Source organism: Miniopterus schreibersii (genome assembly GCF_964146895.1).
Source record: "Miniopterus schreibersii genome assembly, chromosome: 4".
Taxonomy (NCBI): domain Eukaryota; kingdom Metazoa; phylum Chordata; class Mammalia; order Chiroptera; family Miniopteridae; genus Miniopterus; species Miniopterus schreibersii.
The window spans coordinates 26,899,817-26,915,659 of NC_138105.1; the positions used below are offsets into that span (position 1 = coordinate 26,899,817).

The following is a 15,843-nucleotide window of genomic DNA, read 5'->3' on the forward strand; positions in this document are numbered from 1 at the left end:
CCAAATACAGAAACCTATATTGGAAATTGGTTTGGTGGACAGTGAGTGCGGCACACCTGGAACAGCAGTTATGTGATCTGTACTCAAAGGAGTAAGTAGTATCTGGCCTTACGTCCAAAGGCTGGCTGATTAATATATATTTTGGTGATTTAAATTAGAATTAAATGTTTAGGATACATTTCACCCATTTTAAAAATTCTAACCTATAACTTATTTTTAAAATGAACTCCTATTAGAGAAATATGGATCACTTAGATCTATAATTTTGGCTCACAGCTTTTCTTTCATATTTTGCACCCATTTGTCCCTTAATATTATGTTCTGAGATAATTTCTGGGTTTGATCTTTTAGATCACAAACTTACTGATCAGTTCGTATATGAAGTTTTTAATTAGAATGGTTAAAAAATTTAGTTTCATTATATCTAATCATTTTTCCGAATAGGTGTTCTTTTTTTTTTAATTTGTTTTTCCATAAATATATATCCACTCTCATTCTTCTGTTAAAGTATTCTATTTATTCTATTAATTTTGTTGCTTCATATATTAATTAACCAGTTTGATGGCTCTGTTGTATATGGTTTGTTTTCTTAAAAGGTATTCTTGGGTGTCAGCTCATCTCTTTTTGGTTTCCCTGCTCACCTATCTGCTCAGTTACCCAGCTCTCTTCCAGTTATTTGGTAAGACAGGTGGGACTGTCTACTGGGTACAGGGAGCCAACAACTCATCTTTCGAGAGTAGAAGACTCTTTATTCTCTGTTTCACCGACATGCCTGCGAAAGCTCTATCTCTATTCTTTCTGCTCTTGCCTAGGGACACGCATTTGGTCTCCACTTGTTGGCATCACTGGAAATCAGAAAAAGCCAAGAAGTTGTTCTAGGGGCCCCCTCTACCCGCTGCATGTGCAACAGCTCCTCTGGCATAGCTCCCACCACTCACAGATGTTTTCTAACGTCTATATATGTTTTCCATTAATCCAATCCAAACTGTTTCAGTCTTTCAAGAGATATTCAAAATGTTTGATGCACTGATGGCATTCTTTTATAATACTGCTTTAGATTTATTTAGAATATCTTTTCTGTCATTCCTGAGATTTGGCTCAAACAAAGAAGGTAGATGTGTGAGGTTAATCTGCAATCTTACTTTTTTCATTTGGATGCTGATTCCACTTCTACCCCCAAATCTCTTAGTTGTGCACTACCTTTCTCCATCCCTGCCCTGGCACTCTCCCGTCCTGCTTTCATGCTGGTACTTGATAAACTACCTACCTTGTCCGAAACAGGCACCTCCAAATATTTAAGTGTTCAGCACTTGCTATGGCATCAAATACTTTAATTCAAGTAAGAAAGCAGATTGCAAAAAAAATTAATTTACACAAAGTTGCAGATTGATTCTGTATCAAGAGCTTATCAAAATGACTACTGTGCCCTGGCTGGTGTGGCTCAGTGGTTAGGGCGTCAGCCTGCGATCCCTCCCTCCCTCTCCGTCTCCCTCTTTCCCCCTCCCTCCCTTCCACTCTCCCTTAAAAAAGGAGAAAAAAATGACTACTATATAAAACTCTAAATTTAAGTCAAGTTTTAGGAGTCACTCTTTATCATCCTGGAAAAATAATCTAAATATAACTGATAGTCATTTCAATAGTCCATATAAAGAGAACCACACACCCGGCCGGCGTGGCTCAGCGGTTGAGCATCGACCTGTGATCCAGAAGATTATGGTTTGATTCCCGGTCAGGGCACATGCCCGGGGCTGCAGGCTCCATCCCCAGTAGGGGGCATGCAGGAAGCAGCTGATCAATGACTCATCATTGATGTTTCCATCTCTCTCTCCCTCTCCCTTTCTCTCTCTGAAATAAAAATATATTCAAAAAAAAAGAGAACCATAGGCAAGGTATGTCCTGATTAGTGTACCACGGCCCGGTGGCTTAGAGAGCGGTGTGTGTGTGTATAAGTATTGCGTTAACTTTGGGGACCACACTTGTTGCACTCTTTCATGGAATTTCATTTGTTGCTTTTTTGTATTTTAATAGATGGTTATTTAAAACATAATAAAGTGCTGCATGTGTTGTATTTTATTTAGTGATTGCTAGTGAGTAGCCACTAAAAATTAGATATCTTACAATGTTGTGGAAATTAAAAGAGATGGACAAGATGGTGCCATCATAGCACTTGGGGCATCCCTGCATTTGTGCATAATCACAACCTGTTGGGACTGGAGGGCCATGTTGGGAGCTCCTTGAAACCTACCAAGGCTTCTTCATCTTGTTTTTGTATTCTGTGCATCTGCACAGTGCCTTGCTCAAAGGAGTTGTTCAATAAACATTTAATTGCTTCACATTATATTTGTGTGCCTCTTATGGCTCAAATCAGATTATTATTCAATATCAGAGACTAATAAGGAGAAACAGAAATAGTAAGAACACTTTATATATCAACTGCCAGATATAAAATACAATTTGTGCATTTTATAAATAGGGAAAATGAGACCCAGAAAGATTAAGTACTTTGAAAAGGCAACACCTGACCTTGTAACCAACTTCTCCATTCTAATACTTTTCCCTTCCCAGCACAAGTTAGATTGATATCTGGAGAATGAATGACCAGTCTCATGAATGTTCACCACGTTGCAATACTGGACAACTGATAATCTGTAACAACCCAAAAGGTGTTGAGGAGTTCAGGCCCCAGTATGCATCACTACTCAGAGGGGAAGGGAAGGTATACCTAGTGGTCTGCTCTTTCCTGTGCCACTGGCAATCAGAAAGTTACTGAGAAGAAAAAATTGTTGCAAACTAAAGGCAGTTGCATTAATAAATAATTCACCCTCATAGAAAGACATCATGATTCCTCTCGTTAGAACTCCAGGATCACAGAATTCTGGAAATAAAGAGGAGCAGAAAGGCAGTCCTGTGGCTAATCCGCAGCGAGCCAGAGGAAGCCTGTACTCCAGCTTACAAGGCTTTTGAGGTCTGATCTAACCAGCTATTGTAGGGTCCTTTCCCCTTATTGCACCTTGTGGCCTAGTCATGAGAGGTTATTTTTCATTGCCCTGATACACCCTCCACTTCCACGTTTCCACCCAGTCTCTTCCCTCTATCTGAAACACTCTTCAGCTCTTCTCTGCCAAGAGAAAGCCTCCCATGCTTAAAAATCCAATTAAACTTTGGGAAGTCTTCTCCAACTCCCCAAACGGGACTTTACCTCAGGCATAATTTTTGATGCATCATGTCATACAGTAGGTCACTGTTTCATGATGACCTATGTCATATCTACTTGTCTATGATGTCCTTATAATAATCTGTGAGCCCCCAACCCAGGACGAAGAATACGTTTAACATGCAGTCGAATTTTAATTCTATCATCCAGTTTTTAATGAAATCATCCCATCGTCTCATTTTACTTATGAAAGCTGAATTCCAGAGAGGTAGGGGACTTGGGGATCATCAGGAAGCAAGCCAGTGTTAGGGCTCAGATAACAAATTATACTCTCTCTTTCTTAACCCACCCTCATAAGGGAAAGGGCTGGCATGGTAGAGTCTGCAGTAACAAACCCACCCTTTTTGGCTATTTGCCTAACTTTTTACTCAAAGTCTGACTGCTATACTGTATTGCTGGCAATGTCAGTTTTCCTCAATAACAAAGGCTTCCCAGTTCAGAACATATACATATGTGGCTAATAGGAAAAGTGAGTAGAAGTCCAACATGATAAACAGGGAGGTATGTCAAACTGCTATTCAGTCTATGAAAAACCTACTCATAATTCTAACTTTGCTCCCTTAAGTATGGAGAGAAGGCATTGCTCATTTGGAAAATCTGACCAAAAGCCCACATTTCAACACAGTGAAATGCTTTATCCCCTATTCCTTCCATCACACCAAGAACTTTCTATATGTAATTATTTAATCCCAGGCCAAACACCAGTGGACAATGAAATCTCCACAAAATGTTCCCCCTCCTCCCCCAGTGAGGTGTTCAAACATCAGTTCCACAAAAAACATTTTTAAAAGCTTTTCATGTGATTTTTTTTCCATGCCAATTTTTTTCACTCATGGCTAAAAATGTTCATATTTGAATATTCATCACTATGAGCATCTGGTAAAATATAACCCTATCCAGTCATTTACATCACTTGACTATGGAACCTTAGGACAACATAGGTTAAAAAAAAAAAAAAATGCCGTTTTATTTAGTTTGGACTTTTAACCATCTTTTTCCATTTCATGGCTTTGGGTAGCTTTGATTGTGCTGATATTTCCCGCTATCAATAGGAAAGATGAGATCCCGAACAATTAAGTGCTTTCAAAAGGATTAAATAATTAACTGTTAGATTTTTCTCCAAATAGACAGGTTGCTTTCAGACCCGTCCTTGTGGATTTCATCAGTGGCTCCCTGGGAACAACAAAACGAAGCCACCAATCACATGCGCGTTTTCAATATTTTGTGCGTTTCAAACCCACAGGAAAGGCCATGGTGACAAAGCTGCACAATGCGACTGTAGCTAATGCCACTGAAGGGGACACCTAAACATGGGTAAAATGGTAACTTTTATGCTATGTATACTTTACCACAAAGTAAAGGCCTAGTACAGGAGGTAACAATTATCCAAAGCCTTGCGTCAAGGCAGAGGGGGGGAAAATCGAATGAAGATCTCTATTTTTTCAGACAGAGCAAATGGCTGTGACTCTCCTGTTCCAGCAGGCCTCTTAGCAAGGCTCTCACACCTGCTACTTTCCCCGAGGAGTGGAAAGAAGAAAAGGAACTATTGCCAGATAAAATGGACACCCCAGAAAATATAACGTTAAGTCATAGAAACCAAAACCCTTTGAATACTGACTGGCTTCTAAGGTCCTCCCACAACAGTCAACGGCTCCCAGTGTTTCAGTTTGGTCCTGCTCCACTCCTGTCCTCCAGGGGAACCCTGAACAGCTGTCCCCTCTGGCTGTGCACGTGTATAAAGTGTAGACAGTGGTCAGAGCGCAATTCAGAGAACTGTTCTGACAACTCTGAAGCAGGACATGAAAAATCCTGTAAGGTAACCGAGGAGGAACTGGGGGTGAGGGACACACACGAGGAGATTCAGCAGTGAGCAGACTGGTTGTCTTCCAAGCTCCTGAAAGGCACCACGTGGTGGGCTTATTTTGGAAAACAGGAAAAAAGTGAAACGGGGGGCGGGAGGGGGGGGAAGAGTTACAAGGAGGCAGTTTCCCACAGTATTCGGTAGAAACGTGTAACCGTCTGGAATGCGACGGCTACCCACCCACCCACCGAGCCTGCAGGTCGGCTGACTGCCCTGGAGACGCTCCCTGGGCGGTGGGCGGCGTGGACGGGGCGGTGCGGGCGCGGCCCGGGCGCGGTGCACGCAAATCAGCTGGTCCCGGAGGGGGAGCGGGCGGGGGCGGGGGAGGTGCGCGGGGGGCGCGGGGCGCTTACCAGGCCGCCGCCGCAGGTGCTGAACGAGGCGAGCGAGCCGGGGTGCCGCAGCACCGCCCCGGTGTAGAAGCAGGCGGCGTCGGGCGGCGCGGGAGGGCGCGGCGCGCTCGCCGCCCGCGCGGGGCCGGGGCTCGGCCGCTGTTCCACCGCGAAGCGCGGCGCCAGGAAGCGGCCGTCTCTCCGGAGCAGCAGGTAGAGGTCCCGGGAGAAGGCCGGGATCCGCAGCAGCACCTCGTCGCCTTCCGGCTCCGCGTGCAGGGCCGGGGGCGGAGACGGGGGCGGCTGCGGGGGCGGCGGCGGCTGCCACGCGGCCCGGGCGCCGGGGGACAGGGCGGCATCCCCGCCGGATCCCCGCGGCAGCTCCTGAGACTCGAGCTCCTCGTCTTCCTCGGCCCCCGGCGGCGGCGGCGGGGGCCGGGGCCGGGGCCCGGGCTCGGACGGGCCCTCCGCGGGCTCCTCGGGCGGCGCGGGGGCCACGGAGCGCACCTCGCGGGAGCTGCCGGCCGCCTGCGCCCGGGCGCCGCGCGCCCAGCCCGGGTCGGCGCTGCCCCCGCTGCCGCCCGCCGCGTCCAGCGGCTCCCGGCGCCAGAGCGCAGGAAACACGACTTCCCACTCCTCGCGGTCCGGGGCGAACGGCAGCCCTGCGGGGGGGCAGACACAGAGGTGCGGGCTGAATGCGCGGGCGCGCCCGCTCCCAGGCGTCCGAGACCACCCGTCTAGCCCCTGAAACTCCGGCAGCCCCCGAAGCCTCGCGATCAGATTACAGATCCAAGCGTTTTCAAAATAAAAGTACTATTATAGGGCAGGGGGAAGGGAGCGGGAGCGGGAGCGGGCGGTCGGGTCTGGTGACAGCACTGGGTTGCTGAAAGGTGCAGCGAAGACAACGGCACAGTTAAATACTTTTCTGAAGTACGTGCCGGAGCGGAGCTCTCCACTGACGGGCTCCCCAGCTTCCCTCCAGGTGCTGTAAGCGCGCCTTCGCAAACGCCACTCCTCTCACCGAGGAAAACGAGTCCTTTCAGGATGGCTTTAAAAAGGCCCGGAGAGCGGCGCTTGGCTCTCGAGCGTGACCCCCGCACCCGCACCCGCACCCGCACGCTCCTTTCGTCGCTGCCCACTGAGCCCCGCTCGCGGCGCACGGGCTGCACCAGCCCCGCCGCCCCGTGCGTCCCGGGTCTCCGAGCCCGGGGACCTTGGAAAGCGAGTCCCTGCGGAACTTACCTGAAACGATCCCGCTCGACAAGCCCGCCAGCTGGTAAAGGAGGCAGCAGCAGCAGAGGTGAGCCAGGCGCATCTCGCGGCTCTGCCCCATCCCGCGCTCCTGCGGCCGCGGCTCCCTGCCCCGCGCGCGCCTCCCTGCGCGACCCACCGCGGGCGCCGCCGCCTCCCCGGAGCGCAAGAAGGCCGGGCGGCGAGTTTGCCCAGGCCCTTTGTCTGCCGGGGGGGGGGGGGGGGGGGTGCTGTGTGACTCCGAGAGGCTGCCCGAGCACGGGCGGGGGTGGGGTGGGGTGGGGTGGGGTGGGGGGAGGAGCGGGGACCGGCAGCGCCACAGCCCCGCAGCTCTCCGGCTCCCAGGCGAATTAGGTGATGAGTCTATTTTCTGTGTTCTGGACGTGGCAGGAGTTTCCGGAGCCCCACAGGACCGACCCACGGCCAGCCGGGAGCCGGCGAGCGCAGGCGGGCAGCGCTGCCTGGAGACGGCGGGAGGACCGCCCCGCGCGGGCTGGGGAGCCGCGGTGTGCGCGCCGCTGCTGGGCGCCTGCAGCCGCGCCGGCCCGCCGGGGCTTGGTGCCGCGGTCCCGCAGCCTGGTGTGCAGTGTCCGCACGCGCCTCCAGCCCGGAGTCCTGCAGGCTCGCCCCGGCCGCGGCGCGGGAGCCAATGTGCGGGAGGGTGACGGGGAGACTCGGCGCGCAAGGTGGGGTGTTGGAGGAGAAAAGATGCAAACTGATCCGACAAGAAAAAGGGACCAAGGTTGCCCGCCAAGCGTGACTTTGCGGGACAAAGGTCCCCGAACACCGCACACGTGCTCACACGCCCGGTTGGGGTGGGGTGGGGACCCAAATTTCCTCACCCGACTCCTGATTGGCTGCTCTAGGAGCCCGATTTGCATCCTTACACGCACCCACTCACCCATCCCCAGGGGAGGTGTGCGCAGGTATGAGTGCCTCCCTCTTCCCACCCCGCGCTCTCGCGCAGGCTCCTCCTTGGGTCGAGCTCTCCCCCGCCGCACATCGCACAAAGCAGCACTTAGTGCAGACTTAAGCTCAAAGCTGGGCCCCATTTACCAAAGACCTTTGATATTTTTTTCTTCCCATCTTTGTCTCTAGGAATTCGCTAAGCTCGGAGATAATGTAATTCGTCATGCAGTGTGCTTCAGAAGTTCCCAGGACAGTAGACACCCTGACGTTTCAGAGCCTCTTATCCCACCTTATCTTTCAGGCTTCCCATGCCTCAGTACTATCAATTTCTCCCTCTCTCTCTCTCTCTCTCACACACACCCCACATATACACCACACCCACTCCTAATGAGGGTGAGATTAAGGGGACTGATGTTAAATATTGTATTCTAAAGACTTCAGGCCAAGTGAGATTATTTTGCCTTTTTTACTTTTGTTGTTGTTGTTCATTAAATATATTTTTGCTGTTTCTGTCTTTGGGGGGAAATTCAACCTTGAATATTATTGCCCCCTTTGTTAGAGCTCTTTGTGGCGCCTACACCCCTTTCCACACCCCCTTTCGTGGCCGCGTCAAACCTTCCAGATCAGACTCCAGGGTGATTGATCTAACCTGTCATTTGCACCCTCTGGACTAGGCCAGACACCTAGATATGAGTTAATGCAAATCAGGTTTTTTTAAAATGCCAGCGCTGAGGTTGGTTCCTCACATCCTTTGTTGTTTTACCTTCTGTTCCTTGTGTCAAAGGTGACTACTATGCCTTTCATGGAGGCAGACGATCTTATTTCAAAGGAAAGCCATTGTTTGAATAAGCAGGGTCCTAGAATACTTTCTTTGAGTGGTCCAGAGTTAAAAAAACAAACACAAAGACCCTCTAGGTGTGTTTGTCAAGAGTGTTTTGTCTCCAAACCTTGTCTTGCAAAAGCTCTAAAATGAGTTACTAGGGTGGGTGTGGGTATCCAGACACTCAGGAAATATCTACGTTACTTAGGAACCTACACACTTCTTTTTATGGGACTCAATTAGACAGATTTAAAGCTAGGCAAGAAATCAGAGGCAGTTTATTTTTAAGAAATACAGCAAGTCATTAAGACAGAAGGCTAGTTTCAACAAAACACTTCCACTAGAGTATGTCTTAAATGTTTCTCAAGTCATTTTAACAATGACAACAAAAATATGAGTGAAATTGTAGGAATGCATATTAAATTATATGCATTTATTGTAATACATTTGTGATTCTTTAAAACTAGATGAGCTATGTGAATTAATTAAATATACAACTCAAAAGCTCAGGTTGCCTATGTGAGTTCTCATCTCTGCCTTTTCCCCCCACTACTAACATAATCTCTACCAATTCTTCACGGTAGAAGTTAATCTTGATTGTTATAGAAAGGTTTGCCTAATTCCCAGCAAGCTCTTCTCTTTCTCCCATTTGAAATACTGTTATAATTTATTGGTATATTTTCAAAGGCTTTTATAAATCATTTGGTTTGCAATGAATTGTATACATATTTCTCCTACTAGACTATCCATTTTTGAAAGGTAGGAATGATTGCTTTTATATATCTTTTTTATTTTGTACATCACCCTACCTAATTCAATGATTTACACCACATAGGTGTAGAAATTCTCAGGAAATTCTTTAGGATGCTTTAGAAGATTATAGAAATTGATGTCTGTGTGGTATTTTATTTCAGTTCCAATGTTGACCCAGAATTACATTAGCTCGGTTGATGATCCTCTATCATCAGCATGATTTATCTGGCTTAGAGAGAGAACAAGCCTAAGAGAAAAATGACTTGTGGGAAGTTTCTGTGTTCTAACTAGAAAAGACTCAGATGTGCAAACAAGAGCATCAGTTGGAGTGGGTTTGAGTAAGTTTCACATATGTATGTACGTGAAAGAAAGAACTAGCCTGATTTGGACCTGAGTAAATTGCATATGGTGAGATAGAGGAAACAAGGCAGGAGTGTGACATATGTGTGCAATACCAACCTTAGAGGGAAGACAAGAGCAGCTGGGAAAAATATGTTGCTTAAGACAGGTCAATACATATGTCACCAGATGGTAGCTAGCATCAACCAAGCACTGCCTTTGTGGGGTGGAGATAAGTGACCAAGCATCGGAGTAAGTGGAACCAACTGTTCTTATACACAAGGTGCTCACATGTTGCATTTTATAACCCACGCTTTCCTATAGAGAAAGTTGACTTTGATGCCTTCAGCCCTTCCTCATTCTCTTCACTCCTTGGCCCAAAGCCCCTCACTACCTAAAGCTAATCTTAAATATTTTCTCATCCAAGAAACCATAAAATCTTAGGAAATACAAAGAAGCCTTTCACTGAGTTACATGAGGATACCAACTCCCACTAGCACTCACAGCTAAATCGACATCGGCCCAGCCAGCAGTTGAGCATCAACCTAGGATCCAGGAGATGGAGGTTTGATTCCTAGTCAGGGCACATGCCTGGGTTCGGGCTTGATCCCGTCAGAGGTGTACAGGAGGCAGGCAATTGGTGTTTCTCTCTCACATCGATTTCCCTCTCCCTCTCTTTCTCTCTTTCTCTCTCTCCTTTCCTCTCAAAATAAATAAAAAGACTTAAGCTAGTTCTGGCCATGGTAGAGTAATAGAGTAACAGGAACCAGATTAACTCTCACCTTAAGCAATTAGAAAAACAGACAAAATAAAATTTAAAAAATGGTTTTCAAACATTGGACAACAAGCAGCCTAGGACTATGACCTATTAGAGAAAGGAAGCAAATAGGTGATTACTAAAATGTCCCCAGCTTACTACCTGGAGGCAATGTCCAGGCTTCAGCACAGGGAAGAAAAACCCAAACAGAGCCCCAAAGACTAGCAGAGCTGAGAAGACAGATCAAGATGACTAGAATTTCTAGGGAAAAGTACCGGAGACAAGTGAGCTACATGGAGAGTGTAGGATTTATCTATTGCTTTGTAACCAACTTAGCAGTTAAAAACGATGATTATCTCAAGTGGTTTCTGAGGATCAGGAATCTAAGAGTAGCTAATCTGGAAATTTCTGGCTCAGGGTCTCACAAGACTGCAGTCAAACTCTTAGCTAGGGCTATGGTTTCTGGAGATAGAGGTTCTGTTTTCAAAGCAACACGGCTGTTGACAGGTCACCTGCCACATGGATCTCTCCGTGGGGCTGCTCATTACATGTGTTCCCTCAGAACAGATGAGCCAATAGAGAGAGTGCACCCAAACTATAAGCTATGATCTTCTTTTAACCTAATCTTGAAAAAGATATATCATCACTTCCACCATATTCTATTCATAAGAAGCAAACCACAAAATCCAGCCCACACCCAAAGGGAGAAGTATCAAAAAAATGTATGTACCTGTTTTTAAAACCATCAGAGGGAATTTTTGCCCTCTGGCCATAAATTATTTGCATTTCCTCCATGTGCAAAATACATTCGTCCTCTCCCAAGGCCATCAAAAGATTCATTCTATTAAAGCATCAGCTCAAAGTCAAGAATATCACCATCTAAATCATGTCTAGGTGTGTATGATGTCCTCAGTGTAGGTCACTAAGTAGAGTGCTTTAAACTTAGTCTTTCTTCCTCTACAGGAACAATTTATTTACCTGCCATACACCCAACATACTATGGTGGGACAGGCAGGAGGTAATGGCTGTAAGCATTTCTGTTCAACAGGGAGGAAGAGAAGGGGCACAAAGGACTCACTGGTCCACAGCAATTCTGAAATCCAACTGAGAAAATGTTTAAAGCTCCTTTAATATATCTCAAGATGTGGGAATAATTCTCCATGGCTCTGGGCTCTGGCCTCTTGGAACTTGTTTCTACCCTCTGAGTCATCCTTCCATTTTCATGAAAGGTAGTAGTCTTCTCCGTTGACTCCCTGACAGGAGAATATATGGGTTGACTGACTCCATATTATTTTTTAGAGTATCTTCCTGTTTCTGTCCAGAAATAGTTTTGCATATGTAATTCTGTTTTCCAAACTTTGTGAGTCTTTTGTGAATCTGTATGGAATTTACTCCATTAGACAAAAGCCATACCCTCAAATCCCTCAAATTTCTGGAAGATAAACCCTTCTCTACCTTGACTTTCTGATGAGACTGCTGAGAAACGGTGCTCTTATACTTCTTAGAAGCCCTAATGTTTGACTGAAAGGATCTGGGAGACACACACTTAGACACTTTAGAGGGCCTTCATTCTGACTGAAAGATACTCTGAATGGCCCCATGTGATCTTTATGATTTCTTAATAAGGGATATTACAGTCACACCTTTGGCTTTATCATTAGACCATGCTTTCCTGAAACTGCCCTGTTATTTCCTCTTTGCTATGATGCAATTTGTTCATAATCTTAGCAGTATTCTTCAGAAAAATAAGCTAAACAATCGAAATGCCATCCAGTCCTGGCTGCTTTTTATTAACAGTCTTCTTTTAGTTTATCTTCCCTCTTCTCACATGTTCTATAAGCAGGAAGAAACCAGGTGGCACCTACAAAAAACTTTTGGAAACATCCTTAGCTTGATGAACCAGTTCACTAGGTCCATTTTCTACTGCAGACAACAGTGTTAGTAAACTTAATGTCACTATATAGCAAGAATTTCCCTTCCTTTAGTTTCCTATAATTTTTACCTCACTTTCCTACAAGCCCTCACCTATAGCCTTATCAAAGATCATATGACTTTGACTAAAAACATTTTTAAGGTAGTAAAGAAATTAAATTTGTAGTTAAAAAAAAACTTTCAAAAAACAACTTTAGTTCCAGATGGTTTCAATGGTTTATTCTACTGAACATTTGTTTTTAAAGTAACACCAATTCTACATAATCTTTTCCAGAAAATAGAAGACCACAATTCACAACTAATTTTATGAGGCTGGCAGTACTCTCATACCAAAACCAGACAAAGCCAGAACAAAAAGGGAAAATACAGACCACTATACCTCATGAATATAGATGCCAAATCAACAAAATATTAGTAAATTGGATCCAGCAATATATAAAAAGAATAATGTAATATGACCAGTGAGATTTATTTAAAGAATGCAAGGCTAGTTCAATATTCCAAAATCAATCAATGTAATTCACCATAACAACAGGCTAAAGAAGAAAACCACATGAGTATACCAATTGATGCAGAAAAGGCATTTAACAATATTCAACATCCATTCATGATTAAAACTTTCAGCAAACTGTAATGGGAGTAAAAAAGAAATTCTTCAACTGGGCAAAGAATAACTATTTTTTAAAAAGCTATAGCTGAGTGCGAAGGACTGGAAGCTATCCCTCTAAAAACTGAAATTAAGGCATAGATGCCCACTCTCACCACTCCTATTCATCATAGTATTGAAAACCCTAACTAGTGAAATAAAGCAAGAAAAACAAATAAAAGTAATACAAATTTGAAAGGAAAAATTAACTGTCCCTATTTGCCAAAGACATGACCATCTATGTAGAAAATCCTCAAAATAAATGCAAAAAAAAAAAAAAAATTCTTAGATGCCCTAGCCAGGTGGTGCAGTTGATTGGAGCATCATCCTATATCCCAAAAGGCTGCAGGTTCAAGTCCTGGTCAGGGCACATACCTAGGTTTCAAGTTCTATCCCTGGTTGGGGTATGTACGGGAAACAACCAATCGATGTTTCTCTCTCACATCAAAATTCCTCTCTCTCTCCCTCTCTCTCTCCCTCTTCCCCTTCCACTCTGTCTGAAAAGCAATGAAAAAAATATCCTCAGTGAGTATTAAAAAAAAATTCTTAGAGTAATAAAAGTTCTTCGTTCTCAAGATCACAGAATGCAAGGTCAACACCAAAAATCAGTCATATTTCTATACACTAGCAATAAACAATTGGAAACTAAAGTTAAAATTCAATACTATTTACATTAGTTCAAAAAAATGAACTATTCATATGAACTAGTGTAAGTCTGATAAAATATGTATAGGATCTGTTTGCTGAAGACCACAAAACATTAATACAAATTAAAGCCCTAAATAAATGGGTTTACAGGTTGGAAGAATAAAAATATTAAAGGTGAAAATGCTACCCAAATTATCTTTTTGTTTATATAAATTCCTATTAATATCCCAGCAGGATTATTTTATAGATATAGACAAACTGATTTTTAAATATGTACGGAAACAGAAAGGAACTAAATTAGTGGGGGAAAATTGACAAAGGAAAATAAAGTTCAAAGACTCAAAACCACCTAATATTAAGGTTCACTCTATAGCTATAGTAATCAAGAGATCATGGTATTCCATAGATCAGTGGAACAGAATAGAAAGTCCAGAAATATTTTCAAACAAGTACAACTGTTTTTCAACAAAGGTGCAAAATCAATTCAATGGAGAAATGACAGTATTTTCAACAAATGAGGTTGGAACAACTGGATATCAAAGACAAAAAAAAAAACAGAAAACCACAACTTGAATCTCACATACAAAAATTAACTTAAAATGGATCATAGATCTAAATATAAAATGTAAAACTATAAAATATAAAACTTCTAGAAGAAAATATGAAACAAAAATATTTGGTCTTTGTAACTTATGGTTAAAAGAAGAGTTCTTAGACATGACATCAAAATTAGAATCTGTAAAATAATAATAATAATAACTATTATTAAATTGATCCATAAAAATAAAATGATAGATTGAACTTCATCAATGTTAAAAACTTTTTCTCTGAAAAAGACCCCCATAAGAGTATGTAAAAATGGACCACAAGCTACAGGAAGATATTTAAAAATATATCTGGCAAAGGACTTATATACAGAATATTTTTTTAAATCTTTGAACTTATGACTAAGAGAACAAGAAATCCAACTAGAAAATGAGAAGAGTTAAAAAGGAAGTATATTCAGAAACAATAAGGATATAAAAAGATATTAAACATCATTAAATTGTAGGTAAATGCAAATTAAAATGATGAAAGCCATTACATATCTATTAGAATGGCTAAAATACAAAATACTGACAATTCCAAGTGCTGACAAGGATGCAGAATCAACCAGAACTCTCATACATCAAATGAACTATTGAATGGATCACAAAGGTATCGTGCTGAATGAAAAAGTCAGTCTCAAAACATTACATGCTACATGATTCCATTTACATATCATTCCTGAAATGATAAAATTATAGTGATGGAAAATGTATCAGTGGCTTCCAGGGATTAGGCTTTGGAGGAGTATCTAGGGGTATCTATCAATAAATGGAAAAGGGAGTTTTATTGTGATAATGAAACAGTTCTCTCTTAATCATAGTATGGTTACACATATCTATACATGATAATATTTCATAGAACTACACACACATATACACACATACATACAACTGGTACAACTGATGAAATCTAAGTAGGGTCTGTAGTTTAACTTAATAATATTGTACCAATGTCAATTTCCTGGTTTTGATAATGTACTATGGTTATATAAGATATTATCATTAGTGGAAATTGGGTGAATTATTCATAGGGAACATCTGTAAATTTTTAGTACAAAATTATTTCAAAATAAAACCTAAAATAAACTTTTTCAAAGCAGGTTTTCACTAATACTCTCCGCAATGCTCACTAACCAGCTCCAAACCATTCTCACAATTTAAGTTGTTACAGCAAACCTACTTCAAGGTACCAAAATTTGTATTAGTTAGCTGTTGCTACATAACAAATTACCTCAAAAGTTAGCGTCTTAAGACAATAATCATTTATTATCTGACACAGTCTCTTAGTGTTAAGCATCCAGGAAGGGTGTGTCCGAGTAATTTTGGCACCAGATTTCTCATAAGGCTTCAACCAAGCTGTTGATCAGATCCATAGGCTACAATCATTGACAACTTGACTGGCCTGAAGGCTCTGGCTTCCCTTGGAGCAGCTATCCAAAAAAGAAAAGAGTACACCGAAGAAGGAAGGCACAATATTTTCATAACCTAACCACAGAAGTGATATCCCATCACTGCTGCCATAATCTGTTTGTCAGACATGTGTCACTTAGTCCAACTCATACTCAAAAGGGAGACAATAAGATTCCATCATTTGATGGGAGGGATAATCAAAGAATTTGTGGACACACTATTAAAACTACAGGAGGGAAAGAGAAGAAGGGAGAGAGAGAAAAAAAAACTCTGGATGCTTGCTAAGCAAACTCTGAAGTAGTTGTCTGTGTCTTGATTTGTCATGCATGTGAAAAAAACTACCCACAGTCTGGGGGGGGAAAGTCAGAAAGCATTAGGCCAACC

General features: G+C 43.4%; 1 protein-coding gene across 1 annotated transcript in view; it reads right to left on the bottom strand.

The window, feature by feature from the left end:
- Positions 1–6,821, bottom strand: part of ADAMTS19 (ADAM metallopeptidase with thrombospondin type 1 motif 19) — a 219,024-nt gene extending 212,203 nt beyond the window's left edge. Inside the window, exons 1-2 of the mRNA XM_081135323.1 lie at positions 6,650–6,821; positions 5,429–6,069 (exon numbers count right to left, since the gene is read on the bottom strand). Of these exons, the coding sequence (XP_080991449.1) occupies positions 5,429–6,069; positions 6,650–6,740 (732 nt within the window). The 5' untranslated portion in view covers positions 6,741–6,821. The remainder of the gene's footprint in view (positions 1–5,428; positions 6,070–6,649) is intronic.
- Positions 6,822–15,843: the final 9,022 nt, after the last annotated feature.